This window comes from Parasteatoda tepidariorum, chromosome 6, assembly GCF_043381705.1.
Source record: "Parasteatoda tepidariorum isolate YZ-2023 chromosome 6, CAS_Ptep_4.0, whole genome shotgun sequence".
Taxonomy (NCBI): domain Eukaryota; kingdom Metazoa; phylum Arthropoda; class Arachnida; order Araneae; family Theridiidae; genus Parasteatoda; species Parasteatoda tepidariorum.
The window spans coordinates 74,917,601-74,945,378 of record NC_092209.1 but is presented as its reverse complement, the minus strand read 5'-3'; the positions used below and the strand labels follow the sequence as shown (position 1 = coordinate 74,945,378).

The 27,778-nt window shown below is 27.9% G+C and overlaps 1 protein-coding gene across 1 annotated transcript in view; it reads left to right on the top strand.

The window, feature by feature from the left end:
- The window catches only part of LOC107455334 (transformation/transcription domain-associated protein), a 166,289-nt gene that overhangs the window by 38,002 nt on the left and 100,509 nt on the right, over positions 1–27,778 (top strand). The window contains exons 19-30 of the mRNA XM_071182634.1: positions 1,837–2,011; positions 3,895–4,085; positions 4,643–4,840; positions 5,960–6,070; positions 8,791–8,939; positions 10,580–10,796; positions 13,685–13,731; positions 16,391–16,452; positions 19,839–20,113; positions 20,192–20,286; positions 22,729–22,884; positions 26,149–26,266. Coding sequence (XP_071038735.1) covers positions 1,837–2,011; positions 3,895–4,085; positions 4,643–4,840; positions 5,960–6,070; positions 8,791–8,939; positions 10,580–10,796; positions 13,685–13,731; positions 16,391–16,452; positions 19,839–20,113; positions 20,192–20,286; positions 22,729–22,884; positions 26,149–26,266 — 1,794 coding nt within the window. The remainder of the gene's footprint in view (positions 1–1,836; positions 2,012–3,894; positions 4,086–4,642; positions 4,841–5,959; positions 6,071–8,790; positions 8,940–10,579; positions 10,797–13,684; positions 13,732–16,390; positions 16,453–19,838; positions 20,114–20,191; positions 20,287–22,728; positions 22,885–26,148; positions 26,267–27,778) is intronic.

Sequence of the window (27,778 nt, the reverse complement as noted above, 5' to 3'; positions counted from 1 at the left end):
TTTTTTTAAAAAGAAAAAACTGATTGATTTCATCTTTTAAAAGTATGTCTTTGTATATAAAGAGCAGTCATAAGTCAAATTACATATTATTTTAGAGTCATTCTGGAGTGTTCCTGAATTAGATATGGCACATTATTAAAGATTTGTGCATTTTTTTACACCGCACAAGCATATAACTTTTTTAAAAAAATTTTAAGTCATATTTTATTGTATACACATAATTTTAATATACATATTACATATCATGATTTCATCTACATAACAAAAATTATTTTGAAGACTTGTTGTTTATTCTGGAGTTCTTAAACATTTTCACAGATAAATTTAATTAACATGGTACAATAATATTTTTTTATCTGTAAAAATAATTGTTTTTGTCCTTTTTGTGCTGTCAGTTATTGAAATTTTTTTTGTGTGTGTGTCAAGTGTGGAATTTTAAAATCTATGTACTAACTAAGCTTTTTCAATAAATTTTAAAATATCTATATTTATTTTGCTGTGCAATCCATATTCTGTATCTCTTTAGCTACAGTAATCTAAAAAAATTAATTGATTTAATATTTTTTTAATAGTTAGACAAATTTTAAGACTTATTATATTTCTAATAATGTGAAATAACCCTCTATTCTCTTTATCTGTAGTATATGTTTATAAGCACTATATATATATACACCGAAGAGCCATTACATTATGACCACCCTCCATCTATAACAATGGGCTCGCCCAGGTTTTCATGGCTTCTCGCCCAGGAACAATGTTTTAATGGGGCACATTAAGATCCATAATCCTCATAGAACAATCCCTGGCATCTGTAAGCTACTTGAACATAGTTGCAGACCAGGTTCACCCATTCATGGCAACAGTTTTTCCTGTGGGGGATGGTGTTTACCAACAGGATAATGCACCATGTCATAAGGGTCGAATCATCCAGGAACATTCCAGTGACTTTCATGTCCCCCAACTTCACCTGACCTTAATCCAATAGAGCATTTGTGGTCCTGCTTTTAAAACCAAATTTGTGCTGCCATGCCACCCCCTCGCAATGTGAGGGAATTGCAGGACCAGTTGGTGAGCGCTTGGTACCAGATACCTCAGACTACCTATCAGTACCTTGTGGAATCAATGCCACGGTGGGTACTGGCAGTTTTGAGGGCTGAAGGTGGTCCTACAGGTTATTAGCAGGGTGGTCATAATGTAATGGCTCTTCGGTGTGTATGTATATATATTTAGACAAATGCAAATCCTGAAGTGGCGATGTTTTTTGAAGAAAAAACTAAAAAGCTTGCTGAGAGCTATGACAATTGATTGTATCGGTATAGCAATATGACAAATATTTGTATCAGCAAGGCAATTATTTTAAAAAGTAATTATAAGGCGTCCATATTTTAAGTAAAGTATTTTTTCAATAGTCTATTGTGAGCCGGGAGGTCATAGAGGTTTAAGCTTCACTATTCTGTGACTCAGTGCAATATTGTGGCAATGTGATTAGTACTGCACACCCTGTGACAGAATAGCAGCGACATTGTCGCAGAACGTTACAGGGTTCTGGCAGAAAGAATTTCCCTTTAGAAAGTATAAATTTTTTTGTTTTTCTTTTCTGCAAAAATTATCGAAATTTATAAGCACGAAATCATCGTAAAAATCGAGTTTATCAGCACCTTGTGGAATCAATGCCACGGCGGGTGCTGGCAGTTTTGAGGGCTAAAGGTGGTCCTACATGTTATTAGCAGAGTGGTCATAATGTAATGGCTTTTCGGTGTGTGTGTGTATATATATATATATATAACACTTCTTGGTTTCTTATTTATTCTACATTTTTACTCTTTTTTTTTGCAGTTACACTTGCCCGACATCATAAATAAAATATTTGAAATGATTCAAAAGGCTGAAAAACCTCATAACTACATTGTGCTGCTGCGTAGATTACTTTTAAAGAAATTCGATGAAACTGCTAAAGATCTATGTGCTGTTAAATGGTGTGAAATCTATATCATTAACGAAATATTTGAAAGTAAGCTTTTATTTATAATTTTATCAGTAAAATAGAATAAAATCCTTGCTAACTTTTGTCCTGATGATCCAATTATTACCTAATACAACTCAATCTTTGAAGGTTAATAGGGTACACCTTAGGCATATTGATTAATTATGCTTAAAATGTGTTAGTTAAGAAAATAAGACACACATACTTTCTCTGGAAAAGAGTATCTTTTCTTCAACAGATTCATATTTCGATATTATAAAAATAGTGAGGGTTGTGGCTATCTGGGAAATACCATTCCAGTTGTGTAGTTTGGAGAATGATAGGAAAGTTTGAAACCTGAAATGTTAATTTTATTTTTTGCATATTTTGCTTTATCTGCAGAACTTATAGCTTAAAAATATATATTTCCTAAAACATTTTTGTATCCGTAAATACATCCAAAAAATTAATTTTCCGTTATTTTTCAGGATTTAAATTAGTAATTGGGGAAAAAATTGAATCTTAAGATATAAAAGCTTTTGAATCAACCTACTCAAATAGTTTAAAAATAGTTCAAATTAGCTGTATGAAAAATTAATACAAATATTTATATTCAAATTAATACTGAATTAAAACAATAGAACCAAATCAAGAGTAAGTGTTGATCAAAGTCGAAAGAAACAATAAAGAGCATCCTGTCTTAGTGTAAAATCATCTAGGCATGATAGTTTTTGCTTTTGGAAGTAAATAGTAGCTCCTAAGTAATCAGACCTTAATTTAGTCATGTTTACCTTGTGTTAATAATTGAAAGTTCGAATGCTCTGAAAGCATAATTTATAGATAAAAGGCTTTGTCCCTTTAATATGCTGGTTATTAAAAAATGTGTCTTAGTGGGGCTGTTCAATAGCTAAAAGGTAAGGGGATTTGTGATTTACTTATTTTTTCTGAGGAGAAGGAACAATGCTTATATAATACATTTCAAGCCCTCTTTCTTTAAAAACTTCTTAGAAATGAAAAAAAAATTTGAAATAAAAACTAATTTTGGGGTTGTACCTTTAATGTGCTGGTTATTAAAAAATGTGCCTTTGTGGAGGCCATTCAATTGTTAAAGGTTAGGGGAATTTGTGATTTGCTTATTTATTCTGAGGAGAAAGAACAATGCTTATATGTATAATACATTTCAAGCCCTTTTTCTCTCAAAACTTCTTTTTAATGCAAAAATAATAAAAAATTGAAATGGAAACTTATTTTGGAAAAAGTTCACACGAGGAGTTGAGTAGTCAAAACTAAGAAGTCATGAGCTTTTACCACAAAAAAGAAAAAAACACAAATGTTTCCTGAAAAATAGTCAAAATTTTATAAAATGAAATAAAGTGTACATTTTATTTAAGCGAAGTTTCGTTTTTTATTTTAATTTAATCCTAAAGTTAGATTGCCACAATAAAAATTAAAGCAAAAGACAGGGGGGAGGTCTTGATTTTTCTTCAGTAGCAATGGGAGGCTTTTGTGATTTGCTTATTTTTTCTGAAAATAGTTAGTGCTTGTATGAAAACGTGCTTATTTGATTAGCCCCTATGTAACAGACATCTTTCTTTAATGTATTTCTATATCTCTTTATTGCATTTTTTTTAATGAAAACAAAAATGGTTATTGGCATAAAATTTGCTCAGTTAATTTATTGTTATTTTATCTAATTATTGTATACATTAATTAGATGTTGATAAAAATATAATACCATTTGGCATTTCTGATGATATTTTAAATTTTAATTGATGTTTCTACTGAATGCTGCATTATCTTCTGGAAATTACTGTACCTAGGTTTGTTGATGCTTATTTTGGTTACCATTGTCCTGTAACATAAATTCTGAAATTGTTTAAATTCTTATTCTAAATTTAAAATGTAATTGTCTTTCGTTTACTTATACCTAGGAATGAATCAGTACCTGAAATTCCCAATGAAATCCAAGTATAAGGATGAACTTCTTGATATATGTCTTGATGTCATATCTATCAGAAAACACTATTTTTTACATGATTTTAAATTAGAACCCTGTTTGTGTAAACTGTATCTTCGAATCATTAATTCATCTTTAAGTGCATCTGAATCAATAATTCTCAAAGTAAGTATATTCATTTTCATGTATTTCAAAGTTAGTTAATGCTAAAACAAGGTCTGCTTTTTTAAATTTGACGAGCTGTTAGTTGCTGCTATCTTAATGAATTTTTTTATTGAAGCTTTTTAATGATTCTCAATTTGGCAAAGATTCCTGTTATACCTCATTCTCAAATTGTTATTCATTCTGAAAAACTAATTTGTATTTTTATTTTAAGTGTTTTACTAAAATTATTGAGAGTAATCTTGAAATGTCTAATGTATATTTTATTGTATTGTTGTAATATTATTTCTATAATTAACAGTAGAACTTGTCTAGTTTTGTTATTAACAATTTAACTATATGTTGTTTTTCTAAAAGCACCTTTTAAGTTATTGTTAAGTTGTTATGTATCGTTAAGTAGCACTAACTTTTTAAAATATTTAAGAAACCTTTTATCAAACTTTTGTATTATAATCATTGTAACAGCTTTGATATGGAATAGTTTGAATAATAAAATACATGAAAATTTGTTACTATGTTTTAAATAAATTGTTTTATGTCTCATTACTTTACCATTCTAGGGATTGACTACCTTGAATGTCTTGTCAAAAAAAATTGGGATAAATTCAAGGGAAGTTGAAGAGATGAAGTTTGAGATAACTGAAACTTTACTTGAAATTTTAGATAATTCCTCGAATAATGATATAAGATTACAGACTTTCCAATTGCTTCTTAAGCTCAAAACTCAAAATTTAGGGGATATTTTTGCATTTCAACAGGTGATAAAATAATTTATTTAATCCTTTTTTTAATTGGTATTATTTATGTAACATGTTTTATTAAACTTTTTATCTACAGAAATCTTATTTATTCTCGAAATTTTACTCAGAAAATAACTATTTTCTGAGTAAAATTTCGAGAATAAATATTAAGAACTGTGTAAAAAATATTTATATCTTTAAAAAACAATGTATTTGATCCTGTTGTTCACTTTCCCATTGTACCTACATCTGAATGCTTTTAATTTTAGCAAACCTTCAACAAAAATAGACTTTGCTGGTTTAGTGCTTATTATATAACGTAATGCTGCTACATGAATTTTATTATTTTAACTTTTTATTAATAAAAAAGTTATTTATTATGTGAGAATGTAATTTAAAATGTATAATAAAATGTATTAATAAAAATGTAATTAATTACTATGTAATTAAACGTACTCATACTTGAATAATATTTGTGACTTAAAAGTCATACATTAGATATTTTAATTTTTACTCCAAATCAAATTCATTTAGTATCTTTGTTTGCAACAAATCCTCAATCAAAATAATTTTTACCTGCTTAACTGCTTTTTATTTAATATAATGCTACAAGAATTCTATAATGTTCACATCTTATTAACATCAGTGTTACTTGTTATCTTTAAATGTATGAAAATTATCCTAAGAAGACCTTATGATCTAAGATCTTATGAAGTAATGAATAAACGTATTATTCACTTATTATTATTAAAAGCAATCATATTAATAGCAATTTTATTTAGTATTGAAAAACTCATATTTGAAATTTTTTTTGTAAATATAATTTAGTGGATAATTGTTATCAAAATTAAGTTGGTACTGAAAATAGTGCTCTTTCCTAATTGATTGTTTTTGCGGATGGTTTTATTGGAAATTGCATTTTTATTTATTATTGATAGAAAATTACACTGCAAACACTGTTTTGCTTAATTAAGTTAATTTATGTTTTTATATTTTTTTTCTTCTCAATTTGCATAATTTAATTTTTCTTAGTTTTCTGTAACTCTCTAAAAAAAAGGCAAGTCTTGTGTCTCAGTATTAAGAAATTGTATTTCAACTCAGCAATGACTTTAATATTTTTGAATTGTTATTTTTCAGAAGCAGAATGTTACATCAGCTGATACTTTTGCAGATATGAAAAATTGTATGAAACTGTATGTTTTGCAAGATAAAGATAGTATGACGGAATTACCTATTTACATAGATAAGGTCTGTTTTGGTTGCAATATTTACACTTTTTTTGCAGAATTTTTTGTGTGTGTTAAATTGAATTTGTGTGTCTACAGTTTGTCATGGCAGCAGGAAAACATGAAGTTGAATTTTATTGGGGGGGGGAGAGGAAGAATGATGCATTGTTTTAAAAAAATGTAGAAAAACCGTGCAACAACCACGAACAATTTTAAAATTCAGAGTAACAATCTAGGATTCCTTCCTATGGAGGTCAAGTGCACCCACTGGATCCCCATAGGCAATTTTTCAAGTGACTGCATCTCCTGGAAATCCAATTAAGTAAAAATTATAATATGTTTTAGCAATTTAGTTTTTGTTTTATTTTAAGCAAAATCAGTTGAATAATTACTGAGAAATCTAATTTTTAAAAAAAAGTACTTTTTCCCAGATTGCAGATATTTTGGGGGACAAAAATTCAAATCCATGGAAAAAAAGGTTTGTTTATTAACAGAAGGTACGTTTTTGTGACTGAAAATTATAACAAAATTTTTTAAAAACACTAAAAAAAAAATTTTTTTTAAAAATTTTTTTTTTTGATTAAACTTTTGAAAAAATTTCTTTGTTCATTCTCCCTAACAATGTGTAGCTAATCAGGTTCAAATAAATAAGTCTAGTATCTATTACTAATCTAATATCCATCATTCTCTGTAAATTCATTTTCTTAGATTTATTAAAATTAAAAAACTAATTTGTACTAAATACTCTTAGCTTAACAATTGTTTTTAAATGTATCCATACTTGCAGTTCGATAATACTATTCTTAAAGCTGGTAATATAATTGCTTTTAAAAATTAAATATTCTGTTTAAATTAATTTTGGCTCTTAATCACAAGTCAGAGATATGATGGCTATGACTCAATTAGTAAACTACTTCCTGCATTTCTTTAAAAAAAAATTCTTTTACCTAACATTTATGTACTTTGCATTATAAAATCTGCATGTTTGCATTCAAAAATATTGCTTCCTACAAAATGTAATATTTTACATACTTTCTATCAAAAAGTAGGTTTCACCAGTACTGTTTTTGCACATGGTCACACCCGGGCAGTGCCCTCAGGGGTCCAAGTGAATCTTACTTTTTATATATTGTATTAAAAAAACTAAAAGGAAAAACATTGCGTTATATGTTTTTATTAAAATGAATAGTAATTGATTATCACGCAAACACCAATAATTTGAATAGTTTATCCCCAGGGAAACTTCAAAGTCAACCAAAATCTATTTCTCAACATTGAAATGAAGTTTTTAGGTACTCAACTGATTTCTCTAGAGATGCTTGACCACCACCAACACCGTTTTGTATTTACAATTAGTTGAATGAAATAATAATTGAAGGATTTAGAATTACGGAGCACTATGGGACAGCAACATTTAAAATGGTTATGTCTGATATGCATTGAAAAATGTTTTAATAACTAAACTTTAGTAACGTGACGAAATAATTCATAACTTTTTAATTTTTTTTATTTGTTAAAACTTTGTGTTTTATTTAATTTAATTATTTTAATTAGTTCTTGGTTTTAAAAATTATTTTATTATTTGAGGATTGCAATAGGTTAGCATCAATTTTTTTTTAAATTATGCTATGCATAGTTGAAAAATGTTTTATTTTATGTGCATTGAGTTTTTGGGGTGATAAAAATGTGTAAAAGTTTGTTAAAATTATTGCATATCTCAAAAATGTGTGTGCTTTATTTTATGTATGTGAAGTTTTTTAGTTCGATTTTAAACAGTATGACATTGTCATAGGGGCCTAAAACATTTCTATGCTTGCTATTAAGATAGCCCTGAGTTTCATTGCCTATTTCCAAAAAAAAATATAATTTTAAAGAAATATTGCTGTGCCTTACAAAAGCCTGTTTTGAAATTTGTTTAATATTTTCCTTGGAAAGTCAGGGCCATTTCTTATTTATATATTGAATAATAATATTATTGATATGATGTGAAAGCTTCCAAATTATATAAAAGGGAAAAGAATAATTAAAGAAATTGGTGTTTATTTTTTCCTTGCTGTAAAATATGAACTTTTCTTGAGTGAGAACATAGGTTTTCATTTTTTTTTTTTGTATTTTTGAAATAAAAAATGTTAAAAAGGGGCCACTAAACTTAATAAAAATGTCTTAATAAAATGCTCTTTAAAATCAAAGTTTTGACTTTTTCATAAATTTGGTATGAATAACAGTTTTGAGACTTTCTTATCAATCATATTTTTTAATAATTCTAACTTTTGTAGCTTTTTTTTTACCATCAAATTCTAATTAAAATTCTGTTATAAAATTCCAACTATTTTGGTAATTATCTGTTTTCAGGAAATTTTCATGACAGAAACTATTTTTGTAAAAATTACTATTTATAAAAGATATGGTAATTGTTCTTAATTTTTTTCTATTGCCAATAATATTAGAAGTGATATAGTTGTGCTCTCCCGTATTAAAAAGTACGTGGAAGCGATAGGTAAGTGTCTTGGCCATGATTGAGTGAACGGTTGCTATTTCATTACCTCATTTAACTATTATGTGAGTTTTTTTTTTAAATATAAATTGAAAACATATCTTTAATTTTATTGTTTTTAATTCTATTATTATTATGTTAATAATAGAATTACATTAATAGTCAAATACAATTAATTCATTGAATCTATTTTAATTATTTTTATGCTAACTGCTCTTTGTTTTGAATTTTCTTTTTTGAATTTGCAGTTAATTATCTCAGCATGCAAAGTCTTATGTGAGAGTAACCGTACAAGAGATCGAGAGTCCAGTTGGAATATCATCAAAATATTTTTAGCATCTACCATTATAAATAGCAACACACATGATGAAATAAGAAACTGCCTTCCATCCAATCGGTAGTGTATAATTTCTACTCCATAATTTCAGGATTGAAACAGCTGTGCAAATTGCTCTAAAATGAATTTTCTACTCCATAATTTCAGGGTTGAAACAGCTGTGCAAATTGCACCAAATTGCTGTAAAATTAATTTTCTACTCCATAATTTCAGGGTTGAAACAGCTGTGCAAACTGCACCAAATTGCTCTGAAATGAATTTTCTACTCCACACAGCTCCAAAATGCAGTTCTCCCCCCCCCCAAATTTGCGAAAATTCTAGGATTATTCATTGAGTAAAAAACACAACTTTAACTCTGTTAGGCACCAAGTTTTAGTGCCAAAATCAGTTTTATTGCTGATTGCAAAATTTTACCTTAATGTCCATTAACATGTTTATCTGTTAAGCAGATTTCCTCCTCCATTGAGTCAAACACGTTAAAAAGTTATTACTAAAGTATGAAATTCACTTTTCCTATTATAACGCGTTAAAAATATCAGAAGAAATGGAAAACCCATTTGAAAATGTCAAAAAAATGGTCAATGAACGATGTGGATTTACGATAGAATCGTTACAAATAAAGCATTTCTAAAAAAAAATGAAATGAAATTTGAACTGAGCATAACATGCATTAAAAATATCATGTGGCAACACATCATGTAGCAACACACATGATGTGTTCTCCTCTCCCAAAAGAATGATCGCAAAATAATGCAACATTATAATAGAGTAAACCACATCAAAAGTGCTTTCAAATAAATCGTTAAAAAGTTATTTCTCAAAGTCGAAATTCTTGTGTCATAATGCTATTAGAGTTTAAAACACCATGTGAAAATGTCCGCAAAAGCAAGCGGAAAACGATGTGGATTTAAAATTAAATCATTGCAAAACAAGTTTTTCGGAAAATTATTACCTTTATTAAATGCCGGCGATTTCCAGAAAATAATTATTGTGTTGATTTTTTTAAAAAATAATTATTTCTAGGTGATTTATTTTATAATTTCTAAATTTTAATTTATTAAGTATAGTGTATAAAATGTTATTAATACTAACTTTTAATTATGTTGTTTTTGTTTTCGATTATTACCTATGTCTTCGAATTTGAATTTTAAATCAGCTGTAACCATAGTTTTGAAAAATATTTGTAATTTAGCTCAAATGTAGGTTATGACGACATGATTCAAAGTTAACATTTTAAATTTTAGTCCTAAAATGAGCCCTGCTCTATCGAAAAAATATTCTTACTTTCTTCCTAATGCATGTTTTTAGTACTCTTCAAAGGAGCTTCTGTAAAATCTTCTTAATAGCTCATTGTCTGTATTAGTTTATAAATTAGTTTTAAATTGATTTGAAAACTAAGTTCAAACATTCTTCTTATTTTTGAAATTTTATTACATTTGCTGTCTGATACAGTATTGTCAAGAAATCAGCCACTAATAACTCTTTCCTTAATTTTAATTTTAAAAAAATTTATTGAAAATAAAGTAATCAATGTTGATAGGCTTCATTAGAAAGAAATAACTTTGTCTAAATAAAAAAAAAGCTTTATTTAGAATAGAATGACAATTTTCCTGATGAGATTTAATTCTGTGAAAATTTATTATTTTGAGCAGTTTCTTATACTTAGTTACTGTAATTTAATTTTAAAATATTTTTTTCAGTTATATCAATGGTGGTGCTGAACGCGAAGAATTTCATCTAAAAAATCATAGAAAACTTATTTACAAACAGAAAGTTACTGAATACTTTTTATTGTTACTGACTGAAGATTGCAAAAGAGATGAATCTGAAACGGTAATGATTGAAAGTTACAAAATAGCGTCTTTCAAAAAACATTGCAAAAAACTTGGAATCCGAAAAATCATCCAACCTGAAGAGGTTAGTCTCCAGTTTTAATTTGTTAATATTTCTTCCAATTTTAATCTTTTTTTCTCTCTTCTTTTTTGAAATTCTTTCTCTTCTTTTTTGAAATTCTTTCTCTTCTTTTTTGAAATTCTTTCTCTTTTTTGAAATTTTTTCTCCTTTATATTATTTTTGACGCATTTTTATAAAAACTGAAAACAGCAAAATGTATTAAAGATTGAAGAGTCTTTTCTCTTCTTTTTTGAAATTTTTGACGCATTTTTATAAAAACTGAAAACAGCAAAATGTATGAAAGATTAAAGAGTCTTTAGAAATAAAATTAGACAATGTTTTTCCAGTACAGCCACTAAATGCTTTTTACTTCACAATATTATTTTTACCAGTGGTCGGAAATAGTGAAACTACTACTTGTCGCTACTTTTTTCGTAGTTTGTAGCGTAGTGTGTTATTTCTAGAAAAATAGTAAGTAGTGTGATACGAAAAAACAGTAGTTTGTAGCAATTCCTGGCAGTTATTTTAGTATATGAATAGGGTTCTAAATCAGCTAATTTTTCGAATTTGTTGAGTACAAATCTTTATAGATCTGTCAATGGATGCAATTTAAAATGCCCCTGTGTCTGTGAGTTAACAAGAATTGTATATTTAGAATTACATATAACTAATATAAGCTAGCTATTATGAATACTTTATCACTTTGGTTAAACTTTCACCTATTTCGAAGGAACGAAACATATTTTCGATATACCGTAAAGTACCGATAAAACGCCCCAACTCAAAAAAGCGCCCCCTTGCATTTTCGCATGAATACAGATTGCCAGCTAGCACCAAAAAACCGCCCCCTTCTCTACAACACAATTTAAAAAAGCTCTTATTTTAAGAATAAATTCATAGAATGTATTTCTAAAAAATAGTTTTCCTGATGTTTAGGGTAGAAGATTAGTGTTAGACTGTAAGTGAACAATGAGTGGGGGGAGTAGATAATCAATCAGTCACTAAATTGAAGATTATTAACAAAAGGGCAGATGTTTGTTAAGTGTGGTGGGATAGGAGGAAAGTTGTGGTCAACATTTCCTCCCAGCTGCATGTAGGCCAAGGTCACCTTGAATGGTATGTACACTCACTGGTAAGAATGGGGAAAATTTTAAGGTGTAGTGGGAGAGTTGAATGTGACAGATTGAGTAAAAAAGAAAGGGTGTTACTCTCCTACACAGGAAGAAAAATGTAAATTGAAAGGGAGTTGAATTAAATGGAAGAGATAAGGAGTAAAAGGGAATTACCCTTTCCTAGAATTGTTCTACAGGGGCAAGAAAATCTGAATACTTTGGGGGTGGAAACTGAACATTCTTTGCTTGTTCACAGAGATTAAAATATCTTTCTTTTATGAAATATTTTGTCATATTTTTTTAAAATTTTTTCACCTATTTGCATGTGCAGCAATCACACTAAAATTTAAAAATAAAGGATTGCTGCAAAGGTATGTTTTTTAATGATTAAAGTTTAAATTTACTTTCTTTTGCAATGATTATTTTTACTGTATATTTTGTGATTCACACTAAATAATGCTCAACCAAATATAGTTGATTTTTTTTAAACGGCGCTTTGCATTTTCTTCAGTACCGATTATTCGCCCCCTCGATGTCACGACGATTTTCGTCAAAATTAAGGGGGCGCTTTATCGGTATTTTACGATGCTTAATTTCTTATCGGAATTAAAAGAGCGTTAAATACTTAACAAAATTGCAAGTATTTGATAATTTCCCAGCATTTCTTGAATTAAATATTCGCTGTCAAAAAGTGCATAAAAAGTTGAAGATTAAATTGACTAATTCGAAAAAAATGTCTCCGAATAATAAACTGGCTCATGTAAACATGCATAAATATTTCTTCATGTTTAATGTGAGTCAATATTTTATTCAAAGCCATTTAAACATAACGTATAAGTTAATTTCTCCAGCAAAATCTCAATTATTGATTCGTGTTAAGTGTTTTCTCAATTATTGATTCGGCTCTATCATCTAATTTTTTTAAAAAATAGATTTCAATTAACAATGCAATTTAAAATTTTAAATTGGGTATTAAAACATCTAGTAATCTACTTTTGTACAAAATTATAAGAAGAATGCATCACTGTGCTTTGGTTTCAAGATAATTTAAACCTTACTTTTAAATTATTTAATTAAGAAGAAAGCCTTGAACTTGGTTACAAATTTTAATTAAATATTAGTGGGAGAGAATATTAACTAACTAATGATTATTTTCTAACGGAACTGTACTATAAATATTATCTATATCTTGGTCTCAATCTGTTATGAGTTTCTTAGTACTTCCTTAATAAAATTAAACTGAAAACTGTTAAAACTTTTGTCCTAAAAATAATTCTGATATAAAAAATAGTATTGTTTTGCGATGAAATTTGATTTATTATATATTTTCTATTTTAGAGTCAAGAATAAATCTTTAAATGATCTTAAGAATTTATTGTGGTATTCGCAATCATAATATCGTTATAAAATTATGTGAAATTAATTGGGAGAAAAATTGACTGACTTAAGTGAAAAAAATTTCACACTAATGATTTTCTGTTCAGTGTTGTGTTACCATTTGTGTGTACCATAGCTCTAAAATCAAGTTTTAAAGTAAAATGTACTTATGTAAATGTATAAATCATATATAATATGATTTTTGAATTCACATACAGTTAGATACAGTTCTTTATCTTAAGGTATCTTTATATTCTTTTTGAGAAGTTAAACATTGCAAGTTATTTTTTTTTTGGTGCTTTTTTATGTTTGAAACAGTAACTTATTTTTGTACATAACTTTTTCTATGGTTACAAAGAATATTTATTTATTAATGATATTCTAATATTTGTATGCCTTTTTTTTATTTCATTTTTTATTTAGCTAATGAAAGCTGTTACAGAAAATTTCCATGCTGGAACTAAAAAAAGGTATTTCTTATAGCATATTTATTAATAAAAATACTTGTCTTTTTTTAAAAAAAAAAATTTCATTGAAATAGAGTGTAGTAAAAGGGATTCACTGCATGTTATGAATAAAACTTTAACATTAAATAAATAAATTTACTCCACTAAATTTCTTCATAAAATATTTAAATTTCTATCACCTTTAGATAAATTGGAATTTCTCATCTCCTAAAGGCATTCTAGCAATCTTTTTTATTTATTTATTTTTTTTTTATTTACCCTTTATTTTTGTGTAAGCACTTTTTCATTTTGTTACACTGAGTACATAACAATGTTTGTCTTTTGGGAAATATGGCCCTTTTTAGCTCTTGTCCCATCCTTGTTTGCACTGACTAGTGTTTAGGTGCAAGTGTAATAAAATTTCAAATTATTTCAAATGCACTGAAAAAAAATCATCTCTCTATCTACATTTTTAAAGAAGCTATGAATGATTTTAGATTGCCCTAAAACAGAAACTTGATCAGCAGACAGAATTTAAAGTGCCTTTTCTAATAGATGAGAATTTTGTGTTTTAATCGTAATTAAATTTTAATCTTAATAATCTTATTTAAGATAACGCTTTGAAGTAAACTTTTTTTTTTCTTCCTAAGTATAATACATTTATTTAAATTGTGCATGGAATAAGCATTTTATGATGTATTAAAATTTTTACAGCATGTTATATGTACCTAACAGGAGTTTTTAACCTTCTTTTCTACTTTTTTACAAAATAATCTATAAAAAATGTTCTAATTGATATATCAACAAATGAATGCACAAAATTGTTAAGGTGAATATTGTAAGCACTAAGAAAAGAATATTTTTTGAAAATCTGTTAAAATGAAAAAGACTTGGGGATTTAAACATTTTAAATTTTTTCAATTTTAATTTAAAATTCAAAAAAATTAATCAGTTTAACTATTTTTTTTAGGATAAATTATTGATTGTAAGTTAAATGAGCATGTTAAGCATCCAAAAAATGAATGATTATACCTTTATTTAAAAAAAAAAAAAAAATGTTGCAAGGTTGCTGTGACCCCTTAAATTCGTGATGATTCGTGAAAATAATTTCGTGATGAAAATAAGATATTTTAGTGTGACTTACATTAAATTTGCTGTTTAACGTAAAACAAATATTACCTGATGTTATGAAGCAGGGCTTATATAATTAAGGTGGAACAGCATTTTTATTTGTTTGATCTTGGTGTAATTGCATATATAATTATAATTCTGTCTATGCACATTATACAATAGAGAACCGATTATCCGGAACGATCAGGACCATCGCTATTCCGGATAACTGATTTTTCCGGTTTTCTGAATCGCTACAAAAAGCTGTTTTTTTTTTTTATTGTCAAACTCAGCTAAAAATATATATATATATATTTAGAATAATTTTAAAAGACTTTTACTTCTTTTGAAAGTGTAGGGAACTAATGATTATTTCTAAAATGATGGTAAACATATTTTAAAAAAGAAATAATTATTCTGAAATCTTTTAAGGAAGAAAGAAATTTTTTAAAAAAATTGTGAGAAAATGTATTGAGGCTCGTTCCATTTTTCCGGCATTCTGATTTCCGGATAAGAGGTTCTGTACTGTATTTGATTTCGTAAAATATCTTTATATTCTGATATTAATGCTTATTTGCTAGAGATTTTTAGTTAAGCATATGAAAAGAAAATTCTTCTATAAAATAATAAACCTTATTGTACCTCGCCTGTATTTTTTAGATCTTACTGGAGTACAGGTCATCCTATAACAAGACTTTTATACACTAAAATGACAAATTTAAAACATTAGTCATTTTTTTTTTTTTTTGGCTAAAAGGCTTTTAAAAACAAAACGCAGTTTTACTAACTAAAAAATGTGATAATATTTGTTAAAACTGATTGGGAAAAAACATTTTAATAATTTAATTTTAAAAAATGTCTGATTTCATAACATACTCCTAAATTAAGATATTTCTTATGTGCAATAGAATTCATTAAATCCTAAGAAAACAAGATAACTCCATTTTTTTTATTTTGAGTTATGTTTGCAATCTTCATGTTTAAATTATCTAGCTATCTTATAAAATGCTATTCCTAGGGTTATTCTAAAACTATGTTTATGAGAAAGCTAGTAGATGTTATAACTCAGAGGTCTGTCTAGGTTTTTGTGAAAGGTACCTATTTTGTGAAAATTTAGACATAATTTGTGAAAAATTAAAAATTATATTGAAAAATCAATGCAAAAACATGGTTAAAATATAGATTTACCGTTTCTTAAAGGATACAAAAATAAAATTTTAAGAAAAAGTATTTTGTGAAACTACCGTTTTTCCTAAAGTTGAATTTGTGAAGGTACCGCTAAACGGTAGTAAATTCAGCCTGGACAGACCCCTGTAACTAAACAGCTAAAACAAGACCAAACATTAACTTATTAAAGCAAGCATTTTAAAGTAATCTAATTTTGATTACCTACAAATTGATCTCCTTTCTTTACACTCTATCACAATTTAAATAAATTTCATCTGTGCATAAACTGCACGCTTTAAATGAGCTAGTAAATATTTAATTTTTAACTTGTTCATAAACTCTTGCTATAATAAATATTTTCTTTAATATAATCTTCAAATAAAAGCATAATTAATTTTCAATATAGATATTCTGACCCTGTATTAAGAAATGAACCTATCTACAAGTCTGCTTTTTGTGCAATGTTTGGTAAGTATATATATTTTTTTAACTATATTCTTTGTAACAATACTCATTATTCTTTATGCAGATGAGTTTAAAGTTCACAACTTAACAGAGCTTTTATTTAAAGTAACATTTATATCAAATTGCTTTTTAAAAAATGCATGGTTTGTAGAGGAGGCAGTAACAAAATAACAAATTAAATGTATAATCTGATTTACTTAGTTTATTTTTTCTTTTTTTGTTTCACCTTTGTATTTTATTTATTTTCTTATCTCTTTGATATTGTGTAACACTTTTGCAATAAGCTTTATTTTTAACTGCTTTAAAAGTTTGCTTGCTCCAACATTTTCATCTTTCACTTGAATTTAAAAGCAATAGACAAAATTTCAACCACTCAATATATTGATTCTTGAAATGATATTCTTGCAATAATTCTTTTACTAATATTTATTCCTTGTGTACAAAATTCAAGGGAATATCATTCACCTGAATTTAAAAGCAATAAACAAAATTTCAACCACTCAATATATTGATTCTTGAAATGATATTCTTGCAATAATTATTGTGCTAACATTTATTCCTTGTATGCAAAATTCAGGGGAACATCATTCACCTGAATTTAAAAGCAATAGACAAAATTGCAGCCACTCAATATATTGATTCTTGAAATGATATTCTTGCAATAATTCTTGTGCTAATATTTATTCCTTGTATGCAAAATTCAGGGGAACATCATTCACCTGAATTTAAAAGCAATAGACAGAATTGCAACCACTCAATATATTGATTCTTGATATGATATTCTTGCAATAATTCTTGTGCTAATATTTATTCCTTGTATGCAAAATTCAGATGAACATCATTCACCTGAATTTAAAAGCAATAGACAAAATTACAACACCTAAATATATTGATTCTTGAAATGATATTCTTACAATGATTCTTGTACTAACATTTATTCCTTGTATGCAAAATTTCATATTTCGAGTTATTTTCAACCATATTAGTTTTATTTTCGACTTATTAGTTTATTTTCACCTTTATCAGCACTGCTTAAACTGCAAGTGTAAATAGAAATTTACATTTTTAATCATTTTTATAAATAGTCATAAGAACAGCTAATAATTTTGACTTAAACATTTAAATGACATATTAAAAATGGATTATTCAAGTAACTTAAAATTCAATAAAAGCACTTTTAAAAAGTTTCTAAGGAAACTAAAAAATTTGAAGTATGTTTATGATGATCCATTTTTAAAACAGTAGCATTTAACTAAAGCTTTTTTTTTACTTAATTTTAAAGAAAAAGGGAAGTAATATGTGAATTAAGTAAATGATATCTACTGAACTGCAATTATTTTTCCTATCTAACATTATTGGAAGCCCTATTAACAATTTCTAGGGTTGCCACCGGCGACTATTTGCACCTATTTTTAGCCTGAGACTTTTCTGTACTCCCAGCTATGTTTTTCAGCATAAATTGGGTTGACAACCTGCAGCCCGCGGGAGCTTCTAAAAACAAGAAATTTTTTTTTTCAAAAAAAGAAGTAAAATATGTTAAAAATTTTGAATTGCAAAGAGTCGTCACTTTTTAATGCTCTCAATTTGCTTAGATTCCGTTGTAAGTCTATATTGTTTCTCAGTCGCCTTTTCAACGGTTATTGCTAGAAAGAAAAGAAAGTATGTGTTTTTTAATGTAAAGTATTTTTTTGAATGATTTCTAGAAATTGAAGTATTTAATTTTCTAAAAGTATACAATTTTTTTACATAAAAATTTATTGATAGAACACTAACGTTTATATAAAAATTATCATATTTGCCGCAAAACTTGATTAAATGGATCATTGTGTATGAACAATTAAGTCATTTAATAAAATTTTAGTAATATTATTGAAAAATTTTTGTTCTTATTTAGGCAACTGTTTTCATGCTCTAGGATACTAAAAGCAACTATTTTGTTCATTTTTTTCTGTGGCAACCCTTTATTTCTTTAAATTTAAAAATATCATTAATATTGATTAAAAAGATAACTTTGACTTGTTACTAACATGTATATCAACGACCTTGTTCTTTCCCTACTTGAATTTGGAAATGAGGCCATTTAAAAAATACATACATTTAAAAAAAATTATGAGGTAGCAGGGGAATATCTGAGAAATCACTAGAACCAAGAAAGAAAAATTATCAGTAGCAAGAATCGATTCAGAAGAATTACAAGGAACTTTTGAAAAACCATTTCAATGTTATTTTTTAACTCTATCATTATCAAAGAGGAAGGGACAAGAAAGAGTGTAACATAACCTGAAAGCAATCATCTTATCAGAAAAAAAGTCATCTTTGTTGCTTGATATTTCAGAAAAAAGTGTAAGATTGTCTATCCACCAAACTGTCTGGACCACCTTGACCGATAATCACCCCTTTTAACCACAAATTGAAGCAGAAGGAAAGCATACCTTTTGTCTGACCCTCGACATTTTAGGTAACATCTTTCTAAATGTGCTTGCTGCTTGAAGTAAGAAACTTAGAGAGAGAGGAGATGCCAGGAGGGTTTATATTTTTTAAATGATTATAAAAAATTTTAAAGATTAAGTAGAAAATTTTTTACCTGTATATAAGATTGATTTTTTTAAATCTTCTCCATAAAATGATGACAGTGTTATTAAGTTTATTTTCAAAGTTATTTTTGTTTAAAAGAAAAATTGCGGCAAATTCCGAGAAAAATCCCTGGATAGCCCATAATAGAAAAATGTTGATTTTGAAAGTAAGTGCTTATTGTACTGTGATTTGAAAATAAGTGTTTATTACAGGGCTCGAAAAATAGCCCGTCCGCCCATCCTCGGCGGTCAAAAATTCCCCGAGGACAATGAATTTCTCAAATGCGACGTCCGCGCCAACGGCCATTTTCCTGTTAATTGACATTCCAGATAACTTGCCTTTGTCATTTAAATTATTTCGTAAAAGAAATAAATTATTTCATAAACAAAATACTAAGTTACTATTAGTAACCTAATATTTCTTTTATTACTGTATAATGTAATTCTAGTATTTGTAATCCTAGTAACTACTAATTCATTGTGCAATTTATATAAATGTTTGTAATAAATAAGGGAAAATTATATTTTTATTTATTTAGAAGTGACTGGTTAGTTTAAAAGGAGGACGGGTACATTGTTGGACAAGCCGTCCTCGGGGACGGGTAAAATTTCTGAGTTTTTTCAAGCCCTGGTTTATTATATTGTGATTTTGAAAATAAGTGCTTTTTGTACTGTTTCTTTATATTCCCATTTTTTGTTCAGAGTAGTATTATAGCAAAACCATCTATAAGTTTTCTATTTACTAAGTGATTTAAAAACTATAAAAAAAAATAATAAATTTAGTTTAATAATGAATGTTACTTTTATTCTCTAAAGCTCAAGTTACAATGGAAACTACAAAGAACGGAGATCAAAGATGCCAAGAATTTTTTCGAAATGTAGTTCTACATTACACATTGCTTGCAATACTTCTAGAATTAAATCCTATGCTTTATTATGGAAGGGATGTTGTTAATCCAGCATTACTTATAGATGCTTTTATCGATTACATGTCCTGCTCACATCAGCATATTGAAGAAAAAAGCATGTTTGGACTTAAATTTCTTAAAACCATTATAATTTCCGTTGGATGGTTCTTTTCAGCTGAACAGGTAATCTTTAAATTTCATACAGTGCTATAAATATGTTTTGAAAAATTATTATTAATTTTATTTCTTAAAATTTCTTAGGAAAAAACTCTGTGGAGCTTTAATTATTTCAAGACATTGTTTGATAAACTTTGTGCCCTTTGTTATGCAGAGTCACCATGGGAAAAAAATTTTGGGTAATTTTATTTTTTTACATATATATTTTTTAATTAAAAAGCAAAGTGAACTTTAGGCGAAAAATTCTCAATAAGGTTCAATTTTAAACTTTATCTTAACCTTTCTAAGCTTTCTTTCTTTTTTTTTTCAATACAATGAGTAGAATCCTACAAATTGTACAAGGATGCAGAAGATGTAAAAAAAATTCCTTAATTTACAACTGCTTGCATGTTTGCCTCAATATCGATATAATTTCTATTTTTTTGTAAAATGTCTTATATTTTCAAAATGAACTTTTCTCTATAGCTTTTATTCAATTTATTATTATTTACCTTTAATATATTTCTTTAATATTTTATCTTATTAAGAAACAAGATTTCAATGCTGATTTCCTTGTTAATGGCATTAATTCCTCACCACCTCGCCATAATGTGTGGAAATGCATTTTACCCTGATTTGCCCCTCTCTGCCACAGTGGTTTTTCTTGTTCTGTTTTTTTTTTTTTTCCATATTTATTTTACTCTTGGCTAATGTGGTTTTTCTAGTTTTGTTTCTCCCTTTTATTTTCCATTATTCGATGGCAACTTTGTTTTATATTTCAAATTATTTTCTTCTTATTCATGTGTGGCAAGTCTTGAGAATGGGCACTTATTTTTGAGCACTTGAAACATGTCAACTTTTATTTCCATCTACATATTTTAAGCTAATAAAGTTTTTTAACCAAATAATATGTGTTCACTTGAGTTTTTTGGTATTATTTATTTAATTCTGATAATCTTTTTAGCGATTTGGTCATGCACATCATTCATTATTAATGGTAGGTAGGTACTTTATTTATGTCGCACTAGAGCTGCACAATGGGCTATTGGCGGCGGTCTGGAAAACATCCCTGAGGATGATCTTAAGACATGCCATCGCAATTTTGATCCTCTGCAGAGGGGATGGCTCCCCTTTGATAGCCCGATGACTTGCTCACAAAGTCAAGCACTTTACGGTAGAACAGTTTAACGACGACTGATACCGCACACCCTCGGTCCCTACGCAGGCTGATCAAAGTGGTCACCCACCCGCTTACTGACCGCAGTCAGTGATGATTGACTTCGGTGTTCTACTGGGAACCGTGTCTTCACGATCAGCCCACTGCGGGACTCATTGCGAATGGGTTTGGACAAAAGGTTCAACTTCTTGCTTTTTATTTTTGATTGTACTGGATATTACTTGTATACTGCATAAAAAGAATATGTTAAAGAATGTTCTAATCCGAAATTAATGAGCTCCTGAAAGTAAAAAGTAACCTCAAAGAGATTTCCATAAATTACAATAAAAGCAAGATAAATGCTCTATAATCAAGGCAAATGCTGTCTAATTCAAAAAATGGGAAAGAGCTATATTCTGTTATGACTAAAGTTTTATAAAACAATGACAAAGTTTGAAGGAATGTTCCAGAATAAGCTTCTAGATTTACTTACTTCTTTTGAATGTGCTTTAGTAAATACTTTGTTAGAATCTTTATTCTAATAAGTGAAAAATAATAATTAAAGCAATAAAGAAAATTAAAAGCGTATTTTTATTTTCAAATTATGTTTTTTTTAATTGTTTTCTACGTCATCTGCTACTTGTCCACATCCTTGTGGCAGAATTTTTTCGAGCTCTCTACTACAAAACTCTCTACCACTAATATCTTTCTGCAAGATACTTTTAATAATGACAAACATATATGTTACTCATTTAAAATAACAAAAGCACTGTGCTTATGAAAGAAAAAACGATATAATTTTTATTTTCTTTGAACGTGTAGTAATTTTTAATTCTAATATTATGGACGATATTCTCGCATTTTGTTGGGGGGGGGACGTTCAAATTATTTCCTTCTTCACCTTTTGTAAATAATCATCACAATTAAAAAAATAATTAAAAATCATGAAATCGGTATTAGTAATTGCCGATAAAAAGATCTACAGCTAAATCACGCGAATCATACGCCTCAAATGCGTGTTTCATTTTGAGATTAGGTTGTTGTAATAAATAATATCATATGAAAAAGATCAGATTTAAAAATTATTGAGAAATCAGTAGCAATAACTGCCAAAAATTCGATGGAATTATTGCATTAAAAAGTAAATACTCAAATGCACGATTTGAATTTTTCAGAATGTTTGAAATATATCGGGATATTAAAATCCATGTGAAAATAAATGTCGAAAATACATACGAAACATTACATTGACTTAGGATACTATCAGTGTAAAAAGTGATTATCGAAATGCATGATTCAAATATTATGCTTAAATATCTGTTGAAAAGAAAAGTAATTTTTTTTTTTTACTTTTCAAGAGAAAATTCTTTCTGCAAGAACTCTGTAATGTTCTGCAACAATGTTGTCGTGTCACTGTGATTCTGCCACAGGCGTCCACATTATATTGAATGATTTTGAACTTATAATTTTTTATTACTTTTTTCAGGTGTGAAGCATTGTTGTTTTTATTGGGTTCAGAGTGTAAGAAATTGTTCTTCCTTCGATTCAGTTCAGTTCAAGAATCTGCAATTATGAAAGCATTGCTCTATGTTATTGAAAGTTCTACAAAGTGTATATCAGAAGGTGTCACAATGCTTGCAGAGTAAGACCTTAAACATTATGTTTTTAAATGAAAATTTTATGCTTGTAAAGAAATCTTGAAATTTGTTATGCTTATTTACCTTATGAGATTTGCCGTGACAGAATTGCAGCAACACGGCGACATTGTCACAGAGCGTTATAGAAATTGTTGCATTTCCTTCCAATTTTTGAAAATTTGTGCAGGGTATCCCGCACACCTGGAAAGTGAGGAAAAATCATGAATTTCAGTATTGAACAAAATTTGTCATGAAATGTCATGATTTTAACCAATTTTAAAAAAAAAAATCGTGAAAAGTCATAGATTTAGGTCGACAAAAAATCTTATTTTTAAAATGGAATGTACCCTCTCCCCCCATTTTCATGGTGTTCCGAATATCTGAATTTGTTACAAAATCCCCACATACAGTCATAATTGATTAAAATATAAAATGTTTTTATCGTGCTCTTTAAAAATTATGCTGTTCTTTCAAGAAATGAAAGAAAAATATTTCTAGAGCGAATTATCTTTTAAACTTCTGTGATTTCAGAATTTTTATTTATTTTTATTTTATCAATTCAAAATTTTAGCTGAAGCAAGCTAGTCATTGGCGAATTTTTTTTATTCCGAAATGAGAACAGAAAAATCAGGAGTATTTCTCCCCTTTCCGATGAACAAGAAAAGTATCTTTAGAATGTAATTCTGCAGAAGAAAGGGGAAAAAAATTATTTGCTTTTGTATTTTTTTAAGCTATTTTATTGCTTCAACTCTTTCTTTACTCTGTTTTTTAAATTTAAAATGTTTAAGTAGGAAAATGTAGAGTAAAACAGTTTTTTTATTATACCTATTATTTCAATGAATTTAATTATAATGCCTTTTTAAATTTATTGTTGTGCTGTTGTAGGAGAGAATAGTAATTTCGTTAAGTCATGAAAAATTCTTGGAATTAATCATGGAAAGTCATGAATTTGAAAATCTAAAATGTAGCAGATGTTGTTGTCTAAATGTTTCTGGTTTTCCTTTCTGCATAATTTTTCGAAAAATTCTATTTTTTCTGCAGAATTATTTTTCAAAGATGTGTTTCTTGCCCATCAGAGAGGAAATAAATAATCATGATTTTTTCTCATTTGAGACTTTCAAAAAAATCAGTAATGACTGGCTTCAGTTAGAATTTAAAATTAATAATATAAAATAAAATAATTCAGAATTCATGAAAGTTTAAAAGATAGTTCGCTCTAGAAATGATGTTCGTTCTTTCATTTTTTTTTTCTTTAGCACTAGATCGCCCAAGGAAGTCATTTTGACTGCTTTTTAATTTCAATTAGAAAAACAATGATGTCTATAACGACACATTTTCTTAGAATTTTGTGACTTTTTGTACATAATAAAATTTTTTTATTGTTTATATTTACTAATAACTTGTTAAATAACTGTAAATAATATAAAAAAATTTAAAAATTAATTTTAAAAAACTTTTTTTAAGCATCATTTATTCTTTTTTAATCCAGTCACTACTACTTTAGGGGACTACTTTAGGGAAATATGGATATATACTAAGTTTCAGTCTTACTGGTGTTAAAGAACACCATATTTTACAAACACTTATGTTAGTATCTCTTTTTTAAGGAGTCTTACATAGCTGCCAACTTTACTGGATTATACAGTAGACTACTGTATTTTGCCAGTTTCTCCTGGTCTACTGGTTTAATAAAAATGCTCCTGGTTTTTGTATATTTAAAAGATTCTCTAAAATTCAGTAAGTTTCCTTAAAAAATCCCTATTGAAATAGAATTTTTGTGCAAATTATTGTTTGCTTGAATATTTAAATAAGTGCCATTAATACATAATAAAGCAAGCCTCATTTATAAAAATCAGTTAACTATCTTTGATGAATTAAATGCCTATTACTATTCAAAATTCTGAATGAACATAATGCATAACCTTTCAAGATCATGTAATGTGAAATCATAACTGGAAAATATAGCAGTTGATTATAAAAATCCCTAAAAAATTTCCTATATATAAAATATATAGTATATTTTGTGACAATTATCATAAAATTTGTATTATTTCGTTATATCTACTGGAATTTTTCCTGTCCATGTTGGCAGCTATGGTCTTATTCTCTTCGTGTTCTTTATTTTGCGAGTTATTTCACGCATTTTTCGAATTTTAATTTATTTTCGAATTTTAATTTGTGTATTGATTTACAAAATAGGAAAGAGAAAATAATTACTGCATTTGTTGGCCTACAAAATAAAGCTAATTAAATACAACTCTGTATTGCACATTGAAAATGTTGAAACCTAATTCTTTCTTAGATTTATTATATTTTTATGTATTTTATTGTAACACGTGATATATTTTATTTTGTTTACCTGACAACTTTGATGCATAATTAGTTTGTTTATCGATATAATCAAGTTAATCGATATAATCAAGAAGTGATAATTCTAATTCAAATTTGAAATATGAAATCTCAATAAAGTTATTACTACTGCAATCGACTTTAAGTAATCCACCAAGTTTCAAAAATCACTTTTTTTTTTAACANACAACTCTGTATTGCACATTGAAAATGTTGAAACCTAATTCTTTCTTAGATTTATTATATTTTTATGTATTTTATTGTAACACGTGATATATTTTATTTTGTTTACCTGACAACTTTGATGCATAATTAGTTTGTTTATCGATATAATCAAGTTAATCGATATAATCAAGAAGTGATAATTCTAATTTGCGTGTCATAGTAACATTGTATTAAAAATTATTGTAATTTGAAAAATAACTAAGACGAAAAAATCTGAAATCCAGACCATTAGACATTACTTCTAATTTTCTCTAACTAGCATTTGTTTGTTTTTTTTAACTAACAAATTGCTACTTGCTAGTCTGCAAATTTGCGCCCTTTAAATATCTGGACCTTTTTATTAATGTTAATGACAAATCAAATTTGAAATATGAAATCTCAATAAAGTTATTACTATTCCAATCGACTTTAAGTAATCCACCAAGTTTCAAAAATCACTTTTTTTTTAACAAAATTTTTCCAAACCTGATCAAATCCTACTTCAAATTATCCTTGCAGTTTCCAAAAGTAAAAAGTTTTTGAAAAATTTAAAAATATATATTTTGGTCTATTTAGTGTTTGGTGACGTATTGCAACCAATTTAAATTAGTATTTCTTTTAACATTTCTATTGCATAATATTTTTAAATTTTTTTATGTTTTATTGTCCTTGTTTAGGCCTATTCTTCAATTAAACTAAAAAATTTCAATTTTCAGGCGAGGTTTGGATCAAGCTGTTGACTACATTTCTGCAGCTAGTTCTCAAGATTTAGAAAGTGTTTTAAGGCTGTTTTTTGATGCTTTGATTAATCCGAGTGAAGCAGTTAGAAGTAAGGTACATAGTATTATCTTTTTTTGCTCAAATAATTTTTGATGAACTTGAAAGAAACTTATAGCAGGTGAAAAGAATTTTTGTTAAATATTTGAGTTAAATACAGATTATTAAATATTTGAGTTAAATATAAAAACTGAACCGAACATGAAGGGTTGAGAAATGAAAATTAAAAACAATCTTTATTCGAGATAAATCCTCCTAGTCAAGTGTTGGAAGTTTAACCATCCTACTGCAACATACATGCAGTTTTTTTAATTTTATAATTGAAGGAAGTAAAACTTTGGGAGGCCGTATCTTGACCAATGGGTTGCAGTTGTGGTAAATTTTTACCCCTTTCCATTCTTACGCAATTTTACGGATGTACACTGTTTGATTAGCTTTAATAATTTCTATGATGTCTATATATGGTTGGTTGGCTCTAATGCCACTTGCCACACGGACGAGCCTGCTTGGTGAAACCGAGGAGATTTAAGGCAGAGTGTGCGATTTTTGTTTTTCAGTGAACGCCATCTATGGCCAAGAATTCGACTTCTGCCACACCATGCAGCACACCTGTTTATAAGGCGGACCCATTCATTTATCCACAGATCGTAATTTTGACCTGAATCCAAGAACGATTGATCTCCAATCCAGTACCCCCAGAGGTATTGGTTTGTTATGGAAACATGGAGGACTTTTAACAGAACTTTCAACAGAATTTTAACGTGCATCAGTCACCAACTACACGGGTAGTCTTCTGCTGGTGGGATTCGAACCCATGAACTCTCGGGCATGGACCCAGCGCCCTACCGACCAGGCTATCCCTGCCCTTGTCTATATATAGTATTGTCAATTACAGTTTCAAATTAGTTTTAAAAACAGCTGCCTGTTGAAGATAATAAAAAAATAATGAATAAATATAAAACTATCTGGAACTGTCTATTTTTAAATGTTTGAAAATATATATACTAAAATTAGTGTAAACTTTAAACTAAGTGTGTGCAATAAAAGAAGTTTAGATCGTTTCTGATGTTAAGAGTTTTCCTTGTTACTGCTGCTAGTTTTTTTTTTAGTTTTTTTTTTCAGTCTTCCATTGCAGTGGTTCCCAAATAGTGTTGTAAACTCTATGGTACTCTCACAAGGGATCTAAGATTTTAATTTTTCAAGCCAGTAATGATTTTATTAAGTTCGTCATAATACTTGTATCAAAACAATAAACCATCGTCTATTTCACATTTTGATAATTTTTTTAAAATTCCTTACTTAAAATACCAGCAAAAAAAGAAATAGCAAAATTTTTACGAAATTATTTCTTCCAATAGCAATATACTGAGTATTGCATCACTCATTCTCTTCAAACTTTTCAATTCAGAATAAAATGATCAAATCCTATAAAAAGGAATTATATTTCTCTGAAAACAATTATCAATGTTTATAGCAGTTCTTTTTTGAAGAATAAAACTCAGCACACATACGTTTTAAGTTTATGTATAAGCCATTACTAGACAAAGACCCTTTGTTTACGGTGTTCTG